At 41.3% G+C, this 15,256-nt stretch overlaps 1 protein-coding gene across 1 annotated transcript in view; it reads left to right on the top strand.

The window, feature by feature from the left end:
• Positions 1-15,256, top strand: part of adgrl3.1 (adhesion G protein-coupled receptor L3.1) — a 211,465-nt gene that overhangs the window by 179,769 nt on the left and 16,440 nt on the right. The window contains exons 15-17 of the mRNA XM_038995240.1: positions 6,396-6,462; positions 7,582-7,673; positions 15,146-15,172. Coding sequence (XP_038851168.1) covers positions 6,396-6,462; positions 7,582-7,673; positions 15,146-15,172 — 186 coding nt within the window. The remainder of the gene's footprint in view (positions 1-6,395; positions 6,463-7,581; positions 7,674-15,145; positions 15,173-15,256) is intronic.

Genomic DNA, 15,256 nt, shown 5'->3' with positions numbered 1-15,256 from the left:
TTAACTGAGGAGAAAGTATCACACTTTACAAATTCAAAATGGCCACTGAGATTTTGCTTAGTCACATCTCTAAGTGAGTCCAGTGACAGAGAACATAATGAAAAGCATTGTTTTGTTTTACATGCCCTCACGTAGTTCCATTTAGGCTGTTATGGGGCTAATTCGCTCAGGAGTTAAACAGTAAGTGTGTTATAAGTGTTTCTGTTCCTTGAATAGCAGCATGTTCCAATTGATTCCACAATCTGTTATTTTCAACTGTTTACCGAAATGCTAAATTAGTCTAGTCTACGTTGCCAGAGTATTCTTAGACTATTGTTAGATTGTGTTTGTTGTTGGGGACAATATCTCTGTATGAACAGTGAATTTATTAATTTTAAAAAGCCCTAGGTTTGGGGTATATACTATTCTACTGTAAATTATATACCATGAGGTGAACTCAGTTCATATTTACAAATGACAATAATGCTTTACCAAAAAGCCACATAGCTCACATTTCACCCAAAATAATTTACTTAATCATTTAACTGACGTTTAATAACGACAGTTTGTTATAACTTTGAGAGCATCTCTGTCCATTTTGCAACAGATAAACTGCGTTTAGACACCTTGGCATACGTGGAGCCCCTCATGTCCTCGCGCGTGACTTTAAGTCTCTTTAGGTTCTCTCGTCTCGAGAGAACCTAAACGTCTCTCCCCCTCTCTCCAAAGTGTCTCTGAGCTAAACTAATGTGTCAAGTAGCTGTGTATCAGTGTCACCTATACGGCTACACAACACTAGACGTTGGGAGACAAAACGCTACCTGGGTTTCTATTCTCTTTTGCGTCGTAACCAACAAGATCAGAGGAGGCTGCCGCCAACGCAGTGTCAGGCCGGCACATGGGGAAAAGAATACGCTCAAAAAGCAACAGAACCCTGACATGACTGTAGAGGAGAACATGCAGATAGTCGGAGGATTGCTGCCTCGAGTATTCTCCAGAAATGACAGCCCTTTCCCTTTAAAAAAAAATCAGCTTTCAGCATATTTTATAATGACTACTTAGGAAGCCTTTGATATGCGCATGCGTTTACATCGTCTCCTCTTATCCATTGATAAGAGTCAAGTCCCAGTAACACCAAAGTAACACTCACTGGCTGTTTCCCAAATGGTACTCTATTCCCTATATGGTGCACTACTTTTGACCAGGGCCCATAGTGCGGTGCCATTTGTAGGGCTCTATAAAATCGGGATTTTTTTGATGTTGCCTTATTCAATAATTTATTTTCCCAAATTCTGTATTTTTTGTGAGGTTTCCATTTTTTCCTACCATTATTATAAATTTTTTTTCAATCTTAAAAATCGCGCTTTTTTAATAGAAAAATAACTAATTTGGATGGTTTAACTCCACAACAATGCTTAAACCAGGAGACCACTTTTGAGGTCGGAACAAAAATGTTTATGTTGATTTTATTTGTCAAACGTCAGTCAAGCCTCGATCATCATGTCACCAGAATTACACCCTCAATTTTTTGGGGAAAGGAGCATCAAGCTCATAACGTGCACTTTCACCACCCTGTGAAGTTCATCATAACTTATCATCTGTAGCCATTCATAGCTAGAAGGGATCAAGCTTTTGTCAAATTAACGTCAGATTTTTCGTTTCGTAGCAGGTTAGGAGAACCTACGCATCAGGTTAGGATAATTAACATAGCAGGTTAGGAGAATTAGGTTAATGTTAGGAAAGGGGTTAGGCTTAGCTAAAATGCAAAATTGGACCAAAACATCCTGTTTCCATCACAACAGTCGTGATTTTCTTGAAATATGCAGTATGACTTTACTCGCATAAAAACTGTGAATGGAAACGTGTGTAGTGTTGTTAGCTATCTGGTCATCCAGAATCAAAACAACTCATGGACTCCTGCCCCATTGAAGCGTGGGCATCGTTTCCGTGACAACGTCAGCTAACCCATCTGTATTTATTTTCTTTCAAAGCCTCTTTTGGCACCATAACGGTGCTAGAGCGTGTTGGTGTGTGATGTAATTGCACATACTCTGCCAAGGAATTTGAGCTTGTAGCTGCGACTGTAGTCTAATAACGCTACTGACACCTAATATGGTTGAAACATGAGTGAATATTGCACTAGGGCCATTTCATGTAAGAAAAATAAATATATTTTTCAGGACTCAGTATGTATTTCTGAACACTCGTTATCGTAGTCTGTGTTCGGGGTGACACAGAATGTTCGTCACTGAGCAAATTTCAGGTCTTGTGAGTGGAAATATTCATTTTGCAAGCATTTTGTGCAACATCCGGCGTGCGTTACCTGTGAATGCTGAGGCTGTACCCACTTTGATTTTGTAAGTAAAAAAAATCGACCACCCCCCCAAGAAAAGCAACTTCCTGTCTCTTTCCTGACTTTTCCTAAATGTTTGTATTTTACATTGCTCATTTGTCCGAATTGTAGAATCACAAACAGAAAAGTATTTACAGCCTTTTTACCAGTTTTATTTTCTCACACCTATTCCCAACTTAACCCGCCAAGACAATGTGTTGTAGGACGTTGGTACCCAGCCAGGCGCTAATGCGTCTCTCTCTCCTCACTGAATGAATGATAAATAGTTGAATAGGAAATAATTGTGCACTTAACTTCACAATTAAAATTAAATTAGGCCTTACTGAATGGCAAGGAGAGTGAAGCGGTTGATTTTAATTTAGAACAACAATAGTGTAATGATGAGTGTGTGTTATGCCTATTTATCAGAGTTGGCAGCCATGTTTGTAGCAAATCATTTCACCGTGCACTTTGTGAGTTGATATATTCTTTTACGTTTTACTTTGTAATTGGAAGCTGTTAAGGGACTGTTTTATTTACTATAACTCTATTACTTATCATATTTATTGTAAGGCAAACGAAAATTGCAAAACATGTATTTTACTCTATCCATGTTGATGAGCTAGGGGAAGCAAACGATGCCAGTCGTGCAGAGTATATTCTGCATTCTATGACACTTTGTCAAATAACTCTCAAAATTCAAAAGGTGCAGCTCTATTTTTAAATGTCACTTTTTCGAAGAATATCTGCGCTTACCATTCAGCACTTGCGCGACAGCATTGCTCTGGCTACTAAGCAAAGATTAGTAACATAATATTCTATCCTGATTTTTCAAATACATTTTCTTATTTCTACAATGTTTCTTTAGACCTTCCAAAACAAAATTATAATGATTTCTTTGTGATTTGATTTTCGTTTTTTACTTATAGGCTAAAGCAGGTGTATTCAGCTCTTACCAGCAGTCCGGAGCCTGCTGGTGTTCTACTTGATCATTAATTTAACCCACCTGGTATCCCAGATTTAAATCATCCTTGATTAGAAGGGTACAAGGGAAAAAATGCAGTGAGACTGACTTCAATGTCCTGAGTTGAGTTTGAGGGGCCTAGAGTAACCTAAACTAAAGGAAATGCTATTATGTTCTTTTAAATAATATTTTTCTTTAGTGTTCTAATGTTACCCAAGACATTCTTAAACACGACCTAATGATTATTGTTCCAATAGCGTATATCAAATGTGTTGATTAAACTGTTAAAATGTTGATACGTCTGGAAGTGGTGTCGAAAATAGGCTATATACTTTTTCAGTAGGACTTTCTCAACCTTCTCTATAAGGTACTTATAGGCTGTAGGGCCAGGTGGTTCTAGTGTTAAGTTACAGATTCAGACCGTGGCCATAGGCTATTGCGGCTATTTGAGAATAATGTAGACCTATCATAGTGGACTATCAACAAAACATTTCCACATGGATATAGCTATAGCTGTTGTCTTCTATGATATCGCCTACAATAGCCAATATGTGGTGTTCAATGTAGGCCTACATTCCATGAGACTTTTTAAAAACATTATGCATGGCTTGACATTAATTAACCATTTTAGAGCTGATGTTTAGTTGTCTGAAAGCTCAAATCACTTCTTAACATTTAAGAAATGATCTGTAACACAATTGGCCAAGTAGGTGACTGAAAAGTACATTCTATTGTGTTATATGATGCAAGAAACCACTTTACCAAATTCAATTCATACTCTCTTCCTTTTGGCTTATTTGCATATTCAAGCCTGTCTCAAAACAGGACACTGCCCCTTTAAGACAAAAAAAAGCTCTTTATCTGACTCGCTTTTTAAAGACTGTTAGATATCTACACGTTCCGTGCTCTTGTAGGAAGCAATCACTCCCTCATTGCTGACCCATATTAGCTGTAACCGGGCTAGAAACTCACTAACTAATGTGCACACGCACACACGGCTCTGCTCTGTGATCTCAAATGTGCATCTAGGCTAGCTACTCTGACAGAGGGTGATGGAAAAAAGGCTTATGCCCATGAAATAGATCAAGGGTACGCCAATGTGCTCCTCAGCAGGCTCAGCCTACATCAAAACCACCAACTTAGTCTTGAAGTTAGATTTGGTTTGTTGCATTAAAAGGGAGTGTTATTATGTTGATTCAGTCCCACTTTCCACAGTAGATGTAAAAATGTATCTGTTTAAAGCCAGGAAAGATGGTGTACATTTTAGTGAAGTTCAATCTCGTGCCGGCTGGCAATTATTGAGCGGCTTAGAAGGAACACTGGTGACACGTTACAGTATTATTAAATCTCCAGTTGCATTGTTGCGTTTCCTTCCAGTGTTCGAGTACGGCCCGCACTGTCCGAAGCCAAGTGCTGTCCTCTCAATCTGCCTTAAAATGCCGTTGAATTACAGAAAATTTGTTGCCCCTTCCATTTTGCCTATTTGTCAGTCTGAATGACTACAGAGTAGGAAACTGTCATTTCAGATGGCCAAAAATGGAGGTCTACCTAGCAGCGGCGGAGATGAAACGATTAATAATTTAGCTGACAGGTCATGTATCAACTTCATTTTTGTCGTCCCAGTATTGCCTTCATCCGGCATCCAGCCCTGTGTGATCATATCTGGGCCCATTCGAGTTCAATCAGCCAAATAGCGTACTGTAACTGCCATGTCTTGTATTTGTGTGATGGGAAAGGGGATACATAGTAAGTTGCACAAATGAATGCATTCAACCAAAATGTGCCTTCCCCATTTAACCCAATATCTCTGAATCAGAGAGGTGCGGGGGCCTGCCTTCGACGTCCACGTCTTCAGGGAGAAATTGCTGTTGGGGTTTAACTGACTTGCTCAAGGGCAGAACGTCGGATTTTCTTCAACTTTTGCAAGCTCAGGGATTCGAACCAGCGACCTTTCGGTTACTGGCCCGACTCTCTTAACCCCTAGACTACCTGCCGGAGAAGTGAAGCAAGCGCATGTGTTGATGTGGTAATGGACTGTAAGAGGGGTTCATTGGTTAACGGTAGACTCCGCGATATGACGTAGATCCATAACGTAAACCGCATAGTGGGTAAATATCCTCAACAACTAAGAGCATTGAAACGCAAGGCTTTGGGGCCCTGTTTTGGGGCCCTGACTATGGAATTCAGTTGAGGAATTCAGTTGGAATTCAGTTGAGGGCACGGAATTCAATTGAGGGCATGGAATTTATTCCATTGTTTTCTGTGCAAACTTTTCCAAGTATGAACTGTATTTCTGTGTTCCTATTCAACTCCTGATATGGAATGGACCTCAAGCCTAATTAACATGTTAACATACCAACCTGGAGGTGCTGCAGACAGGATCATATCAGAGACGTAGAGTGAAGGACTGACCATCCATAGTATCAAATGTATAGTTTGAACCATGTTTTGAGGCTGTACAGTGTTTGTTTACATTTACGCTGTTTACAAACATGTTTACAAACATGGGAGTAAAAAGTGTATGTTTTGGTTTGAGCTAAGCTCATGAGGCGTTTATAAGTTGTAAGAATCAATGGGGATATGTCATTCATTTATTAGGCCAAAAATGGATGTAGCATTTAAGGATTCTAGCTTTAATTTTAGGATTGGGGAGTGGACCTGTACCTAGGGGAAACTTCACCCCCGAGCCACTTTACAGTTTTGTTACTCTGTCCTTTGATAACTCTGTTGTGACCATCACACCCTATAAGCAGTTATGGCACTGAAACTCCAAAATCCCACCCTCCAAACCCTCATGCAATGGTCATAACTCTCCTACCCCCTTGCGGCACTGTGTCTTTGAAGTGCTCATTTCTCTTTGTCATTCCAGCCTCCATGTTGATGTATGTCCTGTGTGCCGGCCTCACCTTACCTCTCGCCCTCTCTCTACCCCGCCCCACCCCCTTCTCGCTCTCAATTTCTCCATCCCTCTCCCTCTCCCGTCTCTTTCTTCACTGTTCTCTCCTCTCACACATTCTCTCTATTCATGTAGCAGAGATGGTCAAACAAGACAAGGAGATGATGATGATGATGATAATATTCCATAAATGATGTACTCTCTCTCTTTCTTCTCCCCTCCAGGTGCTGGCTTCGTCTGGACACTTACTTCATTTGGAGTTTCATAGGACCGGCAACCTTGATAATTATGGTAAGCGTCCCTACTTCCCCCACTCCCGTACTATCTCATTAACCCTATTTAGCCCCCCAGGTCACTGCTTCAATGGTCCAGAGAGAACTTAACATCCACTTTCCTCTGTAACACCGTTGGGTATAAGCCACTGCTGGTCATGTGTCATGGTGGGAAATGGATGAGGATGTGAATTGTGAAGTATTGCGGTTAGTCGCTTGCCGCACAACTGACAGAGAGGGCTTTGCTGAGGGAGAGAGGAACTCCACTTAGAAATCAGTCGCCAAGTGATGCCTCTCTACGATTTATGATTGATTTTCACCCAGAACTTCCACCTAGAATCGTACACTAGGTTTACTATTACTTTGTACCTTGAGGCACAAAGAGAGGACACACAATCCGACACAGGCACACAAGCAGGCACTCCGAAGCCACAAAGGCTGAGGTAAAATACACACACACACACACAAATGTTCAATTCCTAACTTGGATATTTTCAAAACCCGAAATGCATGTCTAATGCTCTTTCTACACGCTCCAATTTTCTGAAATCACAAAACACTATTATTTCCACTTCATGACTCATGCTTTTTCTCTGTAACAACCAGAATACTTCCACTAAGAAAGGCTGACTCCTCCTGGAATCGTAGTCCCTCTAGGACTTGGGGGGGCGGGGGGGGGGGGGGGGGCGGGGGGGATAAGTAGAAGAGACGTAGAAAAGGGCTAGTCACTTCCCCAGCACAGTGTATTATGAGTTACAATTCAATTGGTGTCAGTTCGAGGGGGCCATACTATTTTGAGATGGCGCCACCGCTGGTCCGTTACTATTTAATCTAAACTGATTTTAAGTGGATTTAACAAGTGACATCAGTAAGGGATCATATATTTCACCTGGATTTACCTGGTCAGTCTCTCATGGAAAGAGCTCAGTGCATACGTGGTAGTGATACTGTATACAATGTTCATATAATGTTGTGCTCTATTTGGCAAAGTTGGAAACCGCTTCTTGTTCCTACACTACATACTCAACTAGCTCTAACAATGTCTCCCCGACTTAAAAAAATAAATGAAAACATCATCTACAACACACAAACTCCATCTCAGCTATGCTCTCTGCTTTCTTTTACTCCATTCTCCCAGCTGAACGTGATATTCCTAGGCATCGCGCTGTACAAGATGTTCCACCACACCGCCATCCTCAAACCCGACTCGGGTTGCCTCGACAACATCAAGTAAGTCACGCGTCCTCCCATGCATTGGGACCTTGCAGACATGACACTTGGACTGTACATGCCAGTGGTAACCTGATATGACAAACCAGGTTCCGATGGCTCAGTGTGTTAGAGCATGGTGCTTGTGGGTTCAATTCCCACCTGGGCCACATATACTGAACATATGTTAACTGTAAGTCACTTTTGCTTATAAGTTGCCAAACACAAAGATATTATAAGGAACGATTGATCTCATGTACATCATAATAAGCCTAGACTTTGGGATGGAAGCTGTATAGTTATGAGATGTGTCGCTGCTTAGAAAAACGTCTGTGTTATTTGTGAACCTCTCAAAACACATCTGAAGGGTGAGAATGGCCATGCAGGAAGTGTAGCCCTCCGGGTTCATAACTCTGTTTCACTAAAGGCTGTGTCACGGCGGGGAGGCAAGGGTTAAAATGAGACGGGTCTTCCGGCAGGCGTCCTCCATTATCTGGAGTGCACGCTTGTCGGCGGCAGAAAAGGCCAAGAGACAATCTGGTGGAATTAACCCGACCTGTCGTCATCCGTTAACACACGGATGAATATTCATAAAAGGAAGTGTTTGTGTGTGTGCACGCCTGCATGCGTGCTGTACATGTGCGCTCACGTGAATGCTCGCACCCTGCCAGTCAGGATATGAAAATATGAATGACATTATAAATCCCACTGGTAGCCCTTCCCTGCAGTCAATTGACCAAATCGCCCTCTCTTGGCCTCAAGGGTGAAATGTTTTTCATAATTAATCCTTTTTTTCCAACCCTGAAAATGTGGTGTTTCTATGTCAAAAGGTTTTGTTCTATTTCAGTCTGTGATGCATAAAACGTGTAATATTGGGATGCAAACTCAATGGAATAGATTTCAACTCTATAGCTGACATGGTACAGGTGTCTCCTCATTAAGCCCATAACCATGTGTGTGAGGTGTATACTTGTGTTTCAACGTAGATTTGTGTAAGAACACCAAGAAAACACTCTGTGTGACCCTGATTGAGCGCACTGCAGTAACAGATTAACTGGCGTTGCAATGTATGAGTGACAATTAATAAGTATAAATAAATGTGTTTTAATATCAAATGTTATTTGTAACGTAACAGGTAGACCTTACAGTGAAATGCTTACTTACAAGCCCTTAAACAACAATGCAGTTCAAGAAATAGTTACTAAATTAACTGAAGTAACACAATAAAATAACAATAACAAGGCTATATACAGGGGGTACCGATACAGAGTCAATGTGCGGGGGCACAGGTTAATCAAGGTAATTTGTACATGGAGGTAGGGCTAAAGTGACTATGTCTAGATAATAAACAGCGAATAGCAGCAGTGTAAAAACAAAGGGGAAGTCAATGTAAATAGTCCAGGTGGCCATTTGATTAATTGTTCAACAGTCTTATGGCTTGGGGGTAGAAGCTGTTAGGGAGCCTTTTGGACCTAGACTTGGCGCTCCGGTACCGCTTACCGTGCAGTAGCAGAGAGAATATCACCACAATAACAATTGGATAGAATGTTGAAGGTTTGGTCATTCCTAGACTTAGTTCATTTAAATTTGAATCATAGATGTGTTTCATGCCCATCTTTGCTGGTGTTGTGTGTTCATTATGTGGTGTAATTCTTGGTCATTTTGAAGAAGGTGGTGTTGGTCGTGTCTTTACATTAGTGCATAATGACACAGTGGGGCCTTTTCTCCTCTAGGAGCCATGTCAATACAATGACACAGCGGGGCCTTTTATCCTCTAGGAGCCATGTCGATACAATGACACAGTGGGGCCTTTTCTCCTCTAGGAGCCATGTCAATACAATGACACAGCATTTTTGTGGTGTTGACTTGGGGTGTAATTACAACCAGGTGTCAGGGTAGACTTATTTTGTGGCTAGGCTAAAGTCATTTCTCTGCCTCTAACAGTCCTATATCCTGCTGATGGATAAAGTTACTTTCTATGTTTTACCTGTCCTCCTGTTTGAAGACACTGGTGGCATCGGTGTGTTTTAAGGCGGTGATACTAGTGGCACCATCTCGAGCGTCTTGTCACTGCTTTTGTCAGAGTGGAGTGAGCCTCCGCTGGCCTTGTACTCTCAGCAAGTGTGCACATACACACACGCACACACATACTTCACACACCCCGCCGCACACTCACACTCTTTCTCGCTTTATTCCTATGCGCACACACACACACATTATAGTTCGCATTCTAGCGGGTGTTGAGGCCAGTTTTCCAGAGGATGCCTGCTCTGTGAACTCCAAGTGACATCCCTGTCTAAATTGTAATCCCGAGCTGATGGGAGAGCTGAGTAAACACTCGACTGGACAGGACCGTCTGTATCAGAATCAATAGTAATCTGTTGGATACCATTGATAGCAGTCTGAGACATGTTGGTGTGACAGAGTTTAAAGCCCAGAGCTGTGTATACATCCGTGACTCAATAACAACCAGTTAAAACCAGGTTAGTAAATATGATTATATGTAATAATAGGCCATGAATACTGTTGTGCCTCTGCGACTATGGACTCTTATTACAGCAAGAATGACCATCAGTTTAGCTTGCCTTTGTTTCATTCTAGGATCTTAATGTGAGCACCCTGTTGCAGGAGAACTTTCCTTTTTACACTTATAGTGTATTTGAGATTTAAAAAGGCTTCTGAAGTTTGTAATTTCCACTTCCACTGATTTTTCCTTACAAAAAAAGTAGCACCCCTACAAAAATGTCCAATATTATAATCCACATAACAATTCACATTTCCTCTTGCTGCAGGATTATTGAGAGCCTACGTTACAGCCTGATTATAAAATGAATTACATTGTTTTCGCTTTGTCATTATGGCGTATTGTGTGTAGATTGATACAAAAATGTAAATATTTAATCAATTATAGAATAAGGCTGTAACGTAACAACATGTGGAAAAAGGGAAGTGGTTTGAATACTTTCCTGTACAGTAGGTCAACCATCTTAGTGCTAACACGTTTGACAACAGCTGTTGATACTGTGACCTGATTTTGAACCTAACGGGTTATTGAGTAGATAATCATCACCAACTGAGTGTTTTTAAAGGCGACTGGAGAAATTTAAGCACACCATTTTTTTAAATGTTTACATCTTAAAGTTTAGTAAAGACAGTATTTTTGAACTCCCCTTAGCCGTTTATCAAGCAAGTGTTACGATTTCGTCTAAGAATACTGTGAATGAGTTACATATGGTTCCTTTTAGATGCATTGCCTTGTTTGTCTGTGGAGAGAATATTGACTAGCGTTCGTTCTCTGCATCATAGGATTTATCACGCTAGTCTACCTTGGCCAATCAGAAACCTCACCTGCGGACTGTCTCTCAGACCACACCATAAATGTCACGACCCCTTCTCTCCCAGCTCTGACGTCTGATAGACCTTCCTCTAGATTTATGTATCTCATTCACCAGGACTACGTCCCAAATAGCACCCTATTATTGTGCAGAGCCTTCTGAGCCCTGGGCAAAAGTAGTGCACTATAAAGGGAATTTGGGATGCAGACATGGTCAGTGTGTCCAATGCTTCCCCTCTACCCTGACAGTTTGTCAAAATATGGCTACGAAAACAAATGTGGTTTACAAATATGGTACAACGTAATAGGCCTAGGATTCTGCTACTCTGAGAACCACACTCTTGGTTACTTTTGAATGGACTGTAGCACATCAGTTCCAAATCATCAGGTTCTATACGATTTAGGCTGCTACTAACAATGTGGGCTGCTACTAACAATGTGGGCTGCTACTAACAATGTGGGCTGCTACTAACAATGTAAAATTGATGGAGATATTTTAGTTTTTTTAAGCCTCGACACCTGCTAGTTGGTAATTAAGTAGGATCTTTTATCTTTCTCTTATATTTTGTGCTCTTTATATTTTGATGTCAAACTTCATTCATTTCATCACGTTGCTTTGTTTTGTAATGAATGTTCTATGCTCTCTCTCACTCACTCACTCACTCACTCACTCACTCGCACACCCTCACTCACTCACTCACTCTCTCACTCTCTCACTCTCTCACTCACTCACTCACTCACTCACTCACACTCGCTCACTCACACTCGCTCACTCACACTTGCTCACTCACACTTGCTCACTCACACTCGCTCACTCACACTCGCTCACTCACACTCGCTCACTCACACTCTCTCACTCACACTCTCTCACTCACTCACACTCTCTCACTCTCTCACTTTCTTTTCTTTTGATTACTACTGCATGGTACCATTTCTGTCTTATTGAATCATTTTTTGTTTTGATTTTAACCCCTTATTCTTTCTCTTTCATATTTTCTTCCTCGTGGTAGCTATCGTTATTATGATGGAATCATTATTGTGGAATGGCACTGGTAAGATGTAACATATTTCTACAGAGGACTGCACTATTAGGCCTTCACATATACTGTATTGCGTGTGGACCCCATTACCCTTCCCTTTAAACATAGTACTCTTTCCCATGTGGCAGTAGTTTAGCAATTCCTCATCTGTTTGTGGTGTGCTGTGTTGGCGTAACCCGTTGTATTTTCGCCCCACTGGTATTGGTACTCTAAGATTTAGCTTTGTTGTTCCTTTGGCACAAATTGGATGCCATTCTCCTCACTTACTCAAACTTTTACTAAACTTTATCGAACCCTATGTCTGGGAAATGGCTGAGCGTTCATGACTGCAGTCCACAAGATGCTGAGAAATGTGCAATTTTTCATGACACGACTCTTTCATGACTCTTTCAGCACAGTGAGTAGATGTACTGTATATGCCTCATGGCAAATACATTGAGGAGTTCGTTACATGTTGAGGAATCCCCCTACAATAGACCCTGAAATAATATGCAAATTAAGATGGTATCGTTGCTTTAAAAATGATCCTGTTCCTGCATCAAACGCTCCAAATTTATATCTGAAGTAAACAATTTCAGGTAATTAACATTTCTCAGATGCATAGCTTTAGTTAAACAATTAGCATCCCGCTGAGTAGATCGCAGCATGTTTTCTTTCCTTTCAACTCGCCAATGAGACTCCTTTATGCCGAGGTGAAAGGCGACTCAATTGACCAATTGCGATCAGCTTTGAAATGCATATCACCTCTCAGACTTGTCTTTTGTCTCTTTTCAAAAAAGGAAATTGGTGCCAATTTAATGTGGTTGTTGTATTAGAACACTTTACTCCTCAGCTTCTTTTCATTTTTGATATTTATACCCGACTATTAACACAATGAACGCTTTCCCCTCGTTTTCCGGTGAATGTGCACAAGTGCTCTTTTTGCGGCGGTGGAACCATTGAGCGTGTCACTCGAGTGGCATCATTGCGAGGGTATTCACTGGCTCAGCGGGAGCTACTTAAGCTTTTTTTGGCAATGGGCCCAGGTCTGTAAGACTGAAAGTGGTACGGGATTAATTAGGAGAGTTTCTCAACTTAAAAATAAATAAATAATAAAATGCAGGAGTAAATGATGCACTTTTGAAAGGCGTTTTTAAATAACAATGCATATAAAGTACATATTTTGAACTTTTACGGAGTGAAAGCAGGAGGACATACTGGTTGTTGGGGATATCTACTACCTTGAACCATGTTCTTCCAAGATGGCCACACACGGGAAAATGACAATCATCATCAATTCTTAGTTGCAGATGTGAAAAGCAACGGCGTCCAGATCCAGTGCTCATTATGTTGAAATATACAAACCAGGAAAGATATGATAAATATCCTATTTACATCCTGTTCATGTCCTCCCTACTACTTTTATTATGTCCTCTGGCATCTCTATCCAATTTCCACTGTTCGAGTCGTCCATCCCTTTGCAAAATGTCCATAGTTCCAGGTCAATATTTCCCAGTTTTTAATTAATTATTTTTGCACCCTCGTCTCTCTGACCGTCCAGGGGAAACCAGCTTGATGAAGTGCCTCCCCCAACAGGTCATTAAGATAGAACTGGGAAAATTATGTTTAATGGTTGGCCCCAGTAATTTCATATATTTATTTTTGCCATCGCACCTGGACCATTTATTACGATTGAGGCGGACCCCCACCTGTATTCATTGAGGAGTGGAAACGCCCGAGATAATTAGGTTTAGCACCTGCAACTCACTCACAAAATACGAGTGAGAGCGAGAGGATTCTGGCTGGAGATATGTTGGATGTAATCAATATAGTGTTTTATTTGATCAGCCATTTTTTTTATATTTCCTGTTTGTCTTTGTTTGTGTCTGTGGTAGTCCTCCTGAGCCCTCTCCTTTAACTACACTATATATACAAAAGTATGTGGACACCCCTTCAAATTAGTGGATTTGGCTATTTCAGCCACACCTGTTGCTGACAGGTGTATAAAATTGAGAACACAGCCATGCAATCTCCATAGACAAGAGCTAGAGCTGCCCCATCAACTGTAAGTGCTGTTAAGTGGAAATGTCTAGGAGCAACAACGGCTCAGCCGCAAAGTGGTAGGCCACACAAGCTCACAGAATGGGACCGCTGAAGCTCGTAGCGCATAAAAATCGACTGTCCTCGATTGCAACACTCACTACCGAGTTCCAAACTGCCTCTGGAAGCAACGTCAGCGCTATAACTGTTCGTTGCGAATTTCATGAAATGGGTTGCCATGGCCAAGCAGCCGCGCACACAATATCACCATGCGCAATGCCAAGAGTCTGCTGAAGTGGTGTAAAGCTCGCTGCCATTGGACTCTGGAGCAGTGGAAATGCCTTCTCTGGAGTGAAGAATCACGCTTCACTATCTGGCAGTCCGACGGACCTATCTGGGTTTGGCGGATGCCAGGAAGAACGCTACCTGCCCGAATGCATAGTGAAAACTGTAAAGTTTGATGGAGGGGGAATAATAGTCTGGGGTTGTTTTTCATGGTTCGGGCTAGACCCCTTAGTTTCAGTGAAGGGAAATCTTAACGCTACAGCATACAACAAAATTCTAGACGATTATGTGCTTCCAACTTTGTGGCAACAGTTTGGGGATAGCCCTTTCCTGTTTCAGGATGACAATGCCCCCGTGCACAAAGCTAGGTCAATACAGAATTGGCTGTTGAGATCGGTGTGGAAGAACTTGACTGGCCTGCGCAGAGCCTTGACCTCAACCCCATCTAACAACTTTGGGATGAATTGGAACGCCGACTGCGAGCCAGGTTTAATAGCCCAACATCAGTGCCTGACCACACTAATGCTCTTGTGGCTGAATGGAAGTAAGTCCCCGCAGTAATGTTACAACATCTACTGGAAAGCCTTCCCAGAAGAGTGGAGGCTGTTATAGCTACAAAGGGGGAACAACTCCATATTAATGTCCATAATTTTGAATAAGATGTTCGACAACCAGGTGTCCACATAATTTTGACAACGTGTGTAAATGTAAGCATGTAGCTTTCAAAATCATTTTCTTTTAATATTTGCTTTGGTGTTTTGTTTGATTATTGATTTAATTTTATGTTTTTCATTTATTTTGATTATTCCTGTCAGCTATGAGGATTACGAACCTGAGATCAAGTAAGTAAAATGGACAATCATATTTATGACACACCGTTCATTAGCCATTCATTTTCTCAAAACAAAGTAATGCGTAATGTTGAT

The sequence above is a fragment of the Salvelinus namaycush genome, chromosome 6, assembly GCF_016432855.1.
Source record: "Salvelinus namaycush isolate Seneca chromosome 6, SaNama_1.0, whole genome shotgun sequence".
NCBI lineage: Eukaryota > Metazoa > Chordata > Actinopteri > Salmoniformes > Salmonidae > Salvelinus > Salvelinus namaycush.
Note: the sequence above shows the minus strand (reverse complement) of the source record. Positions and strands in the feature narration are given on the sequence as shown.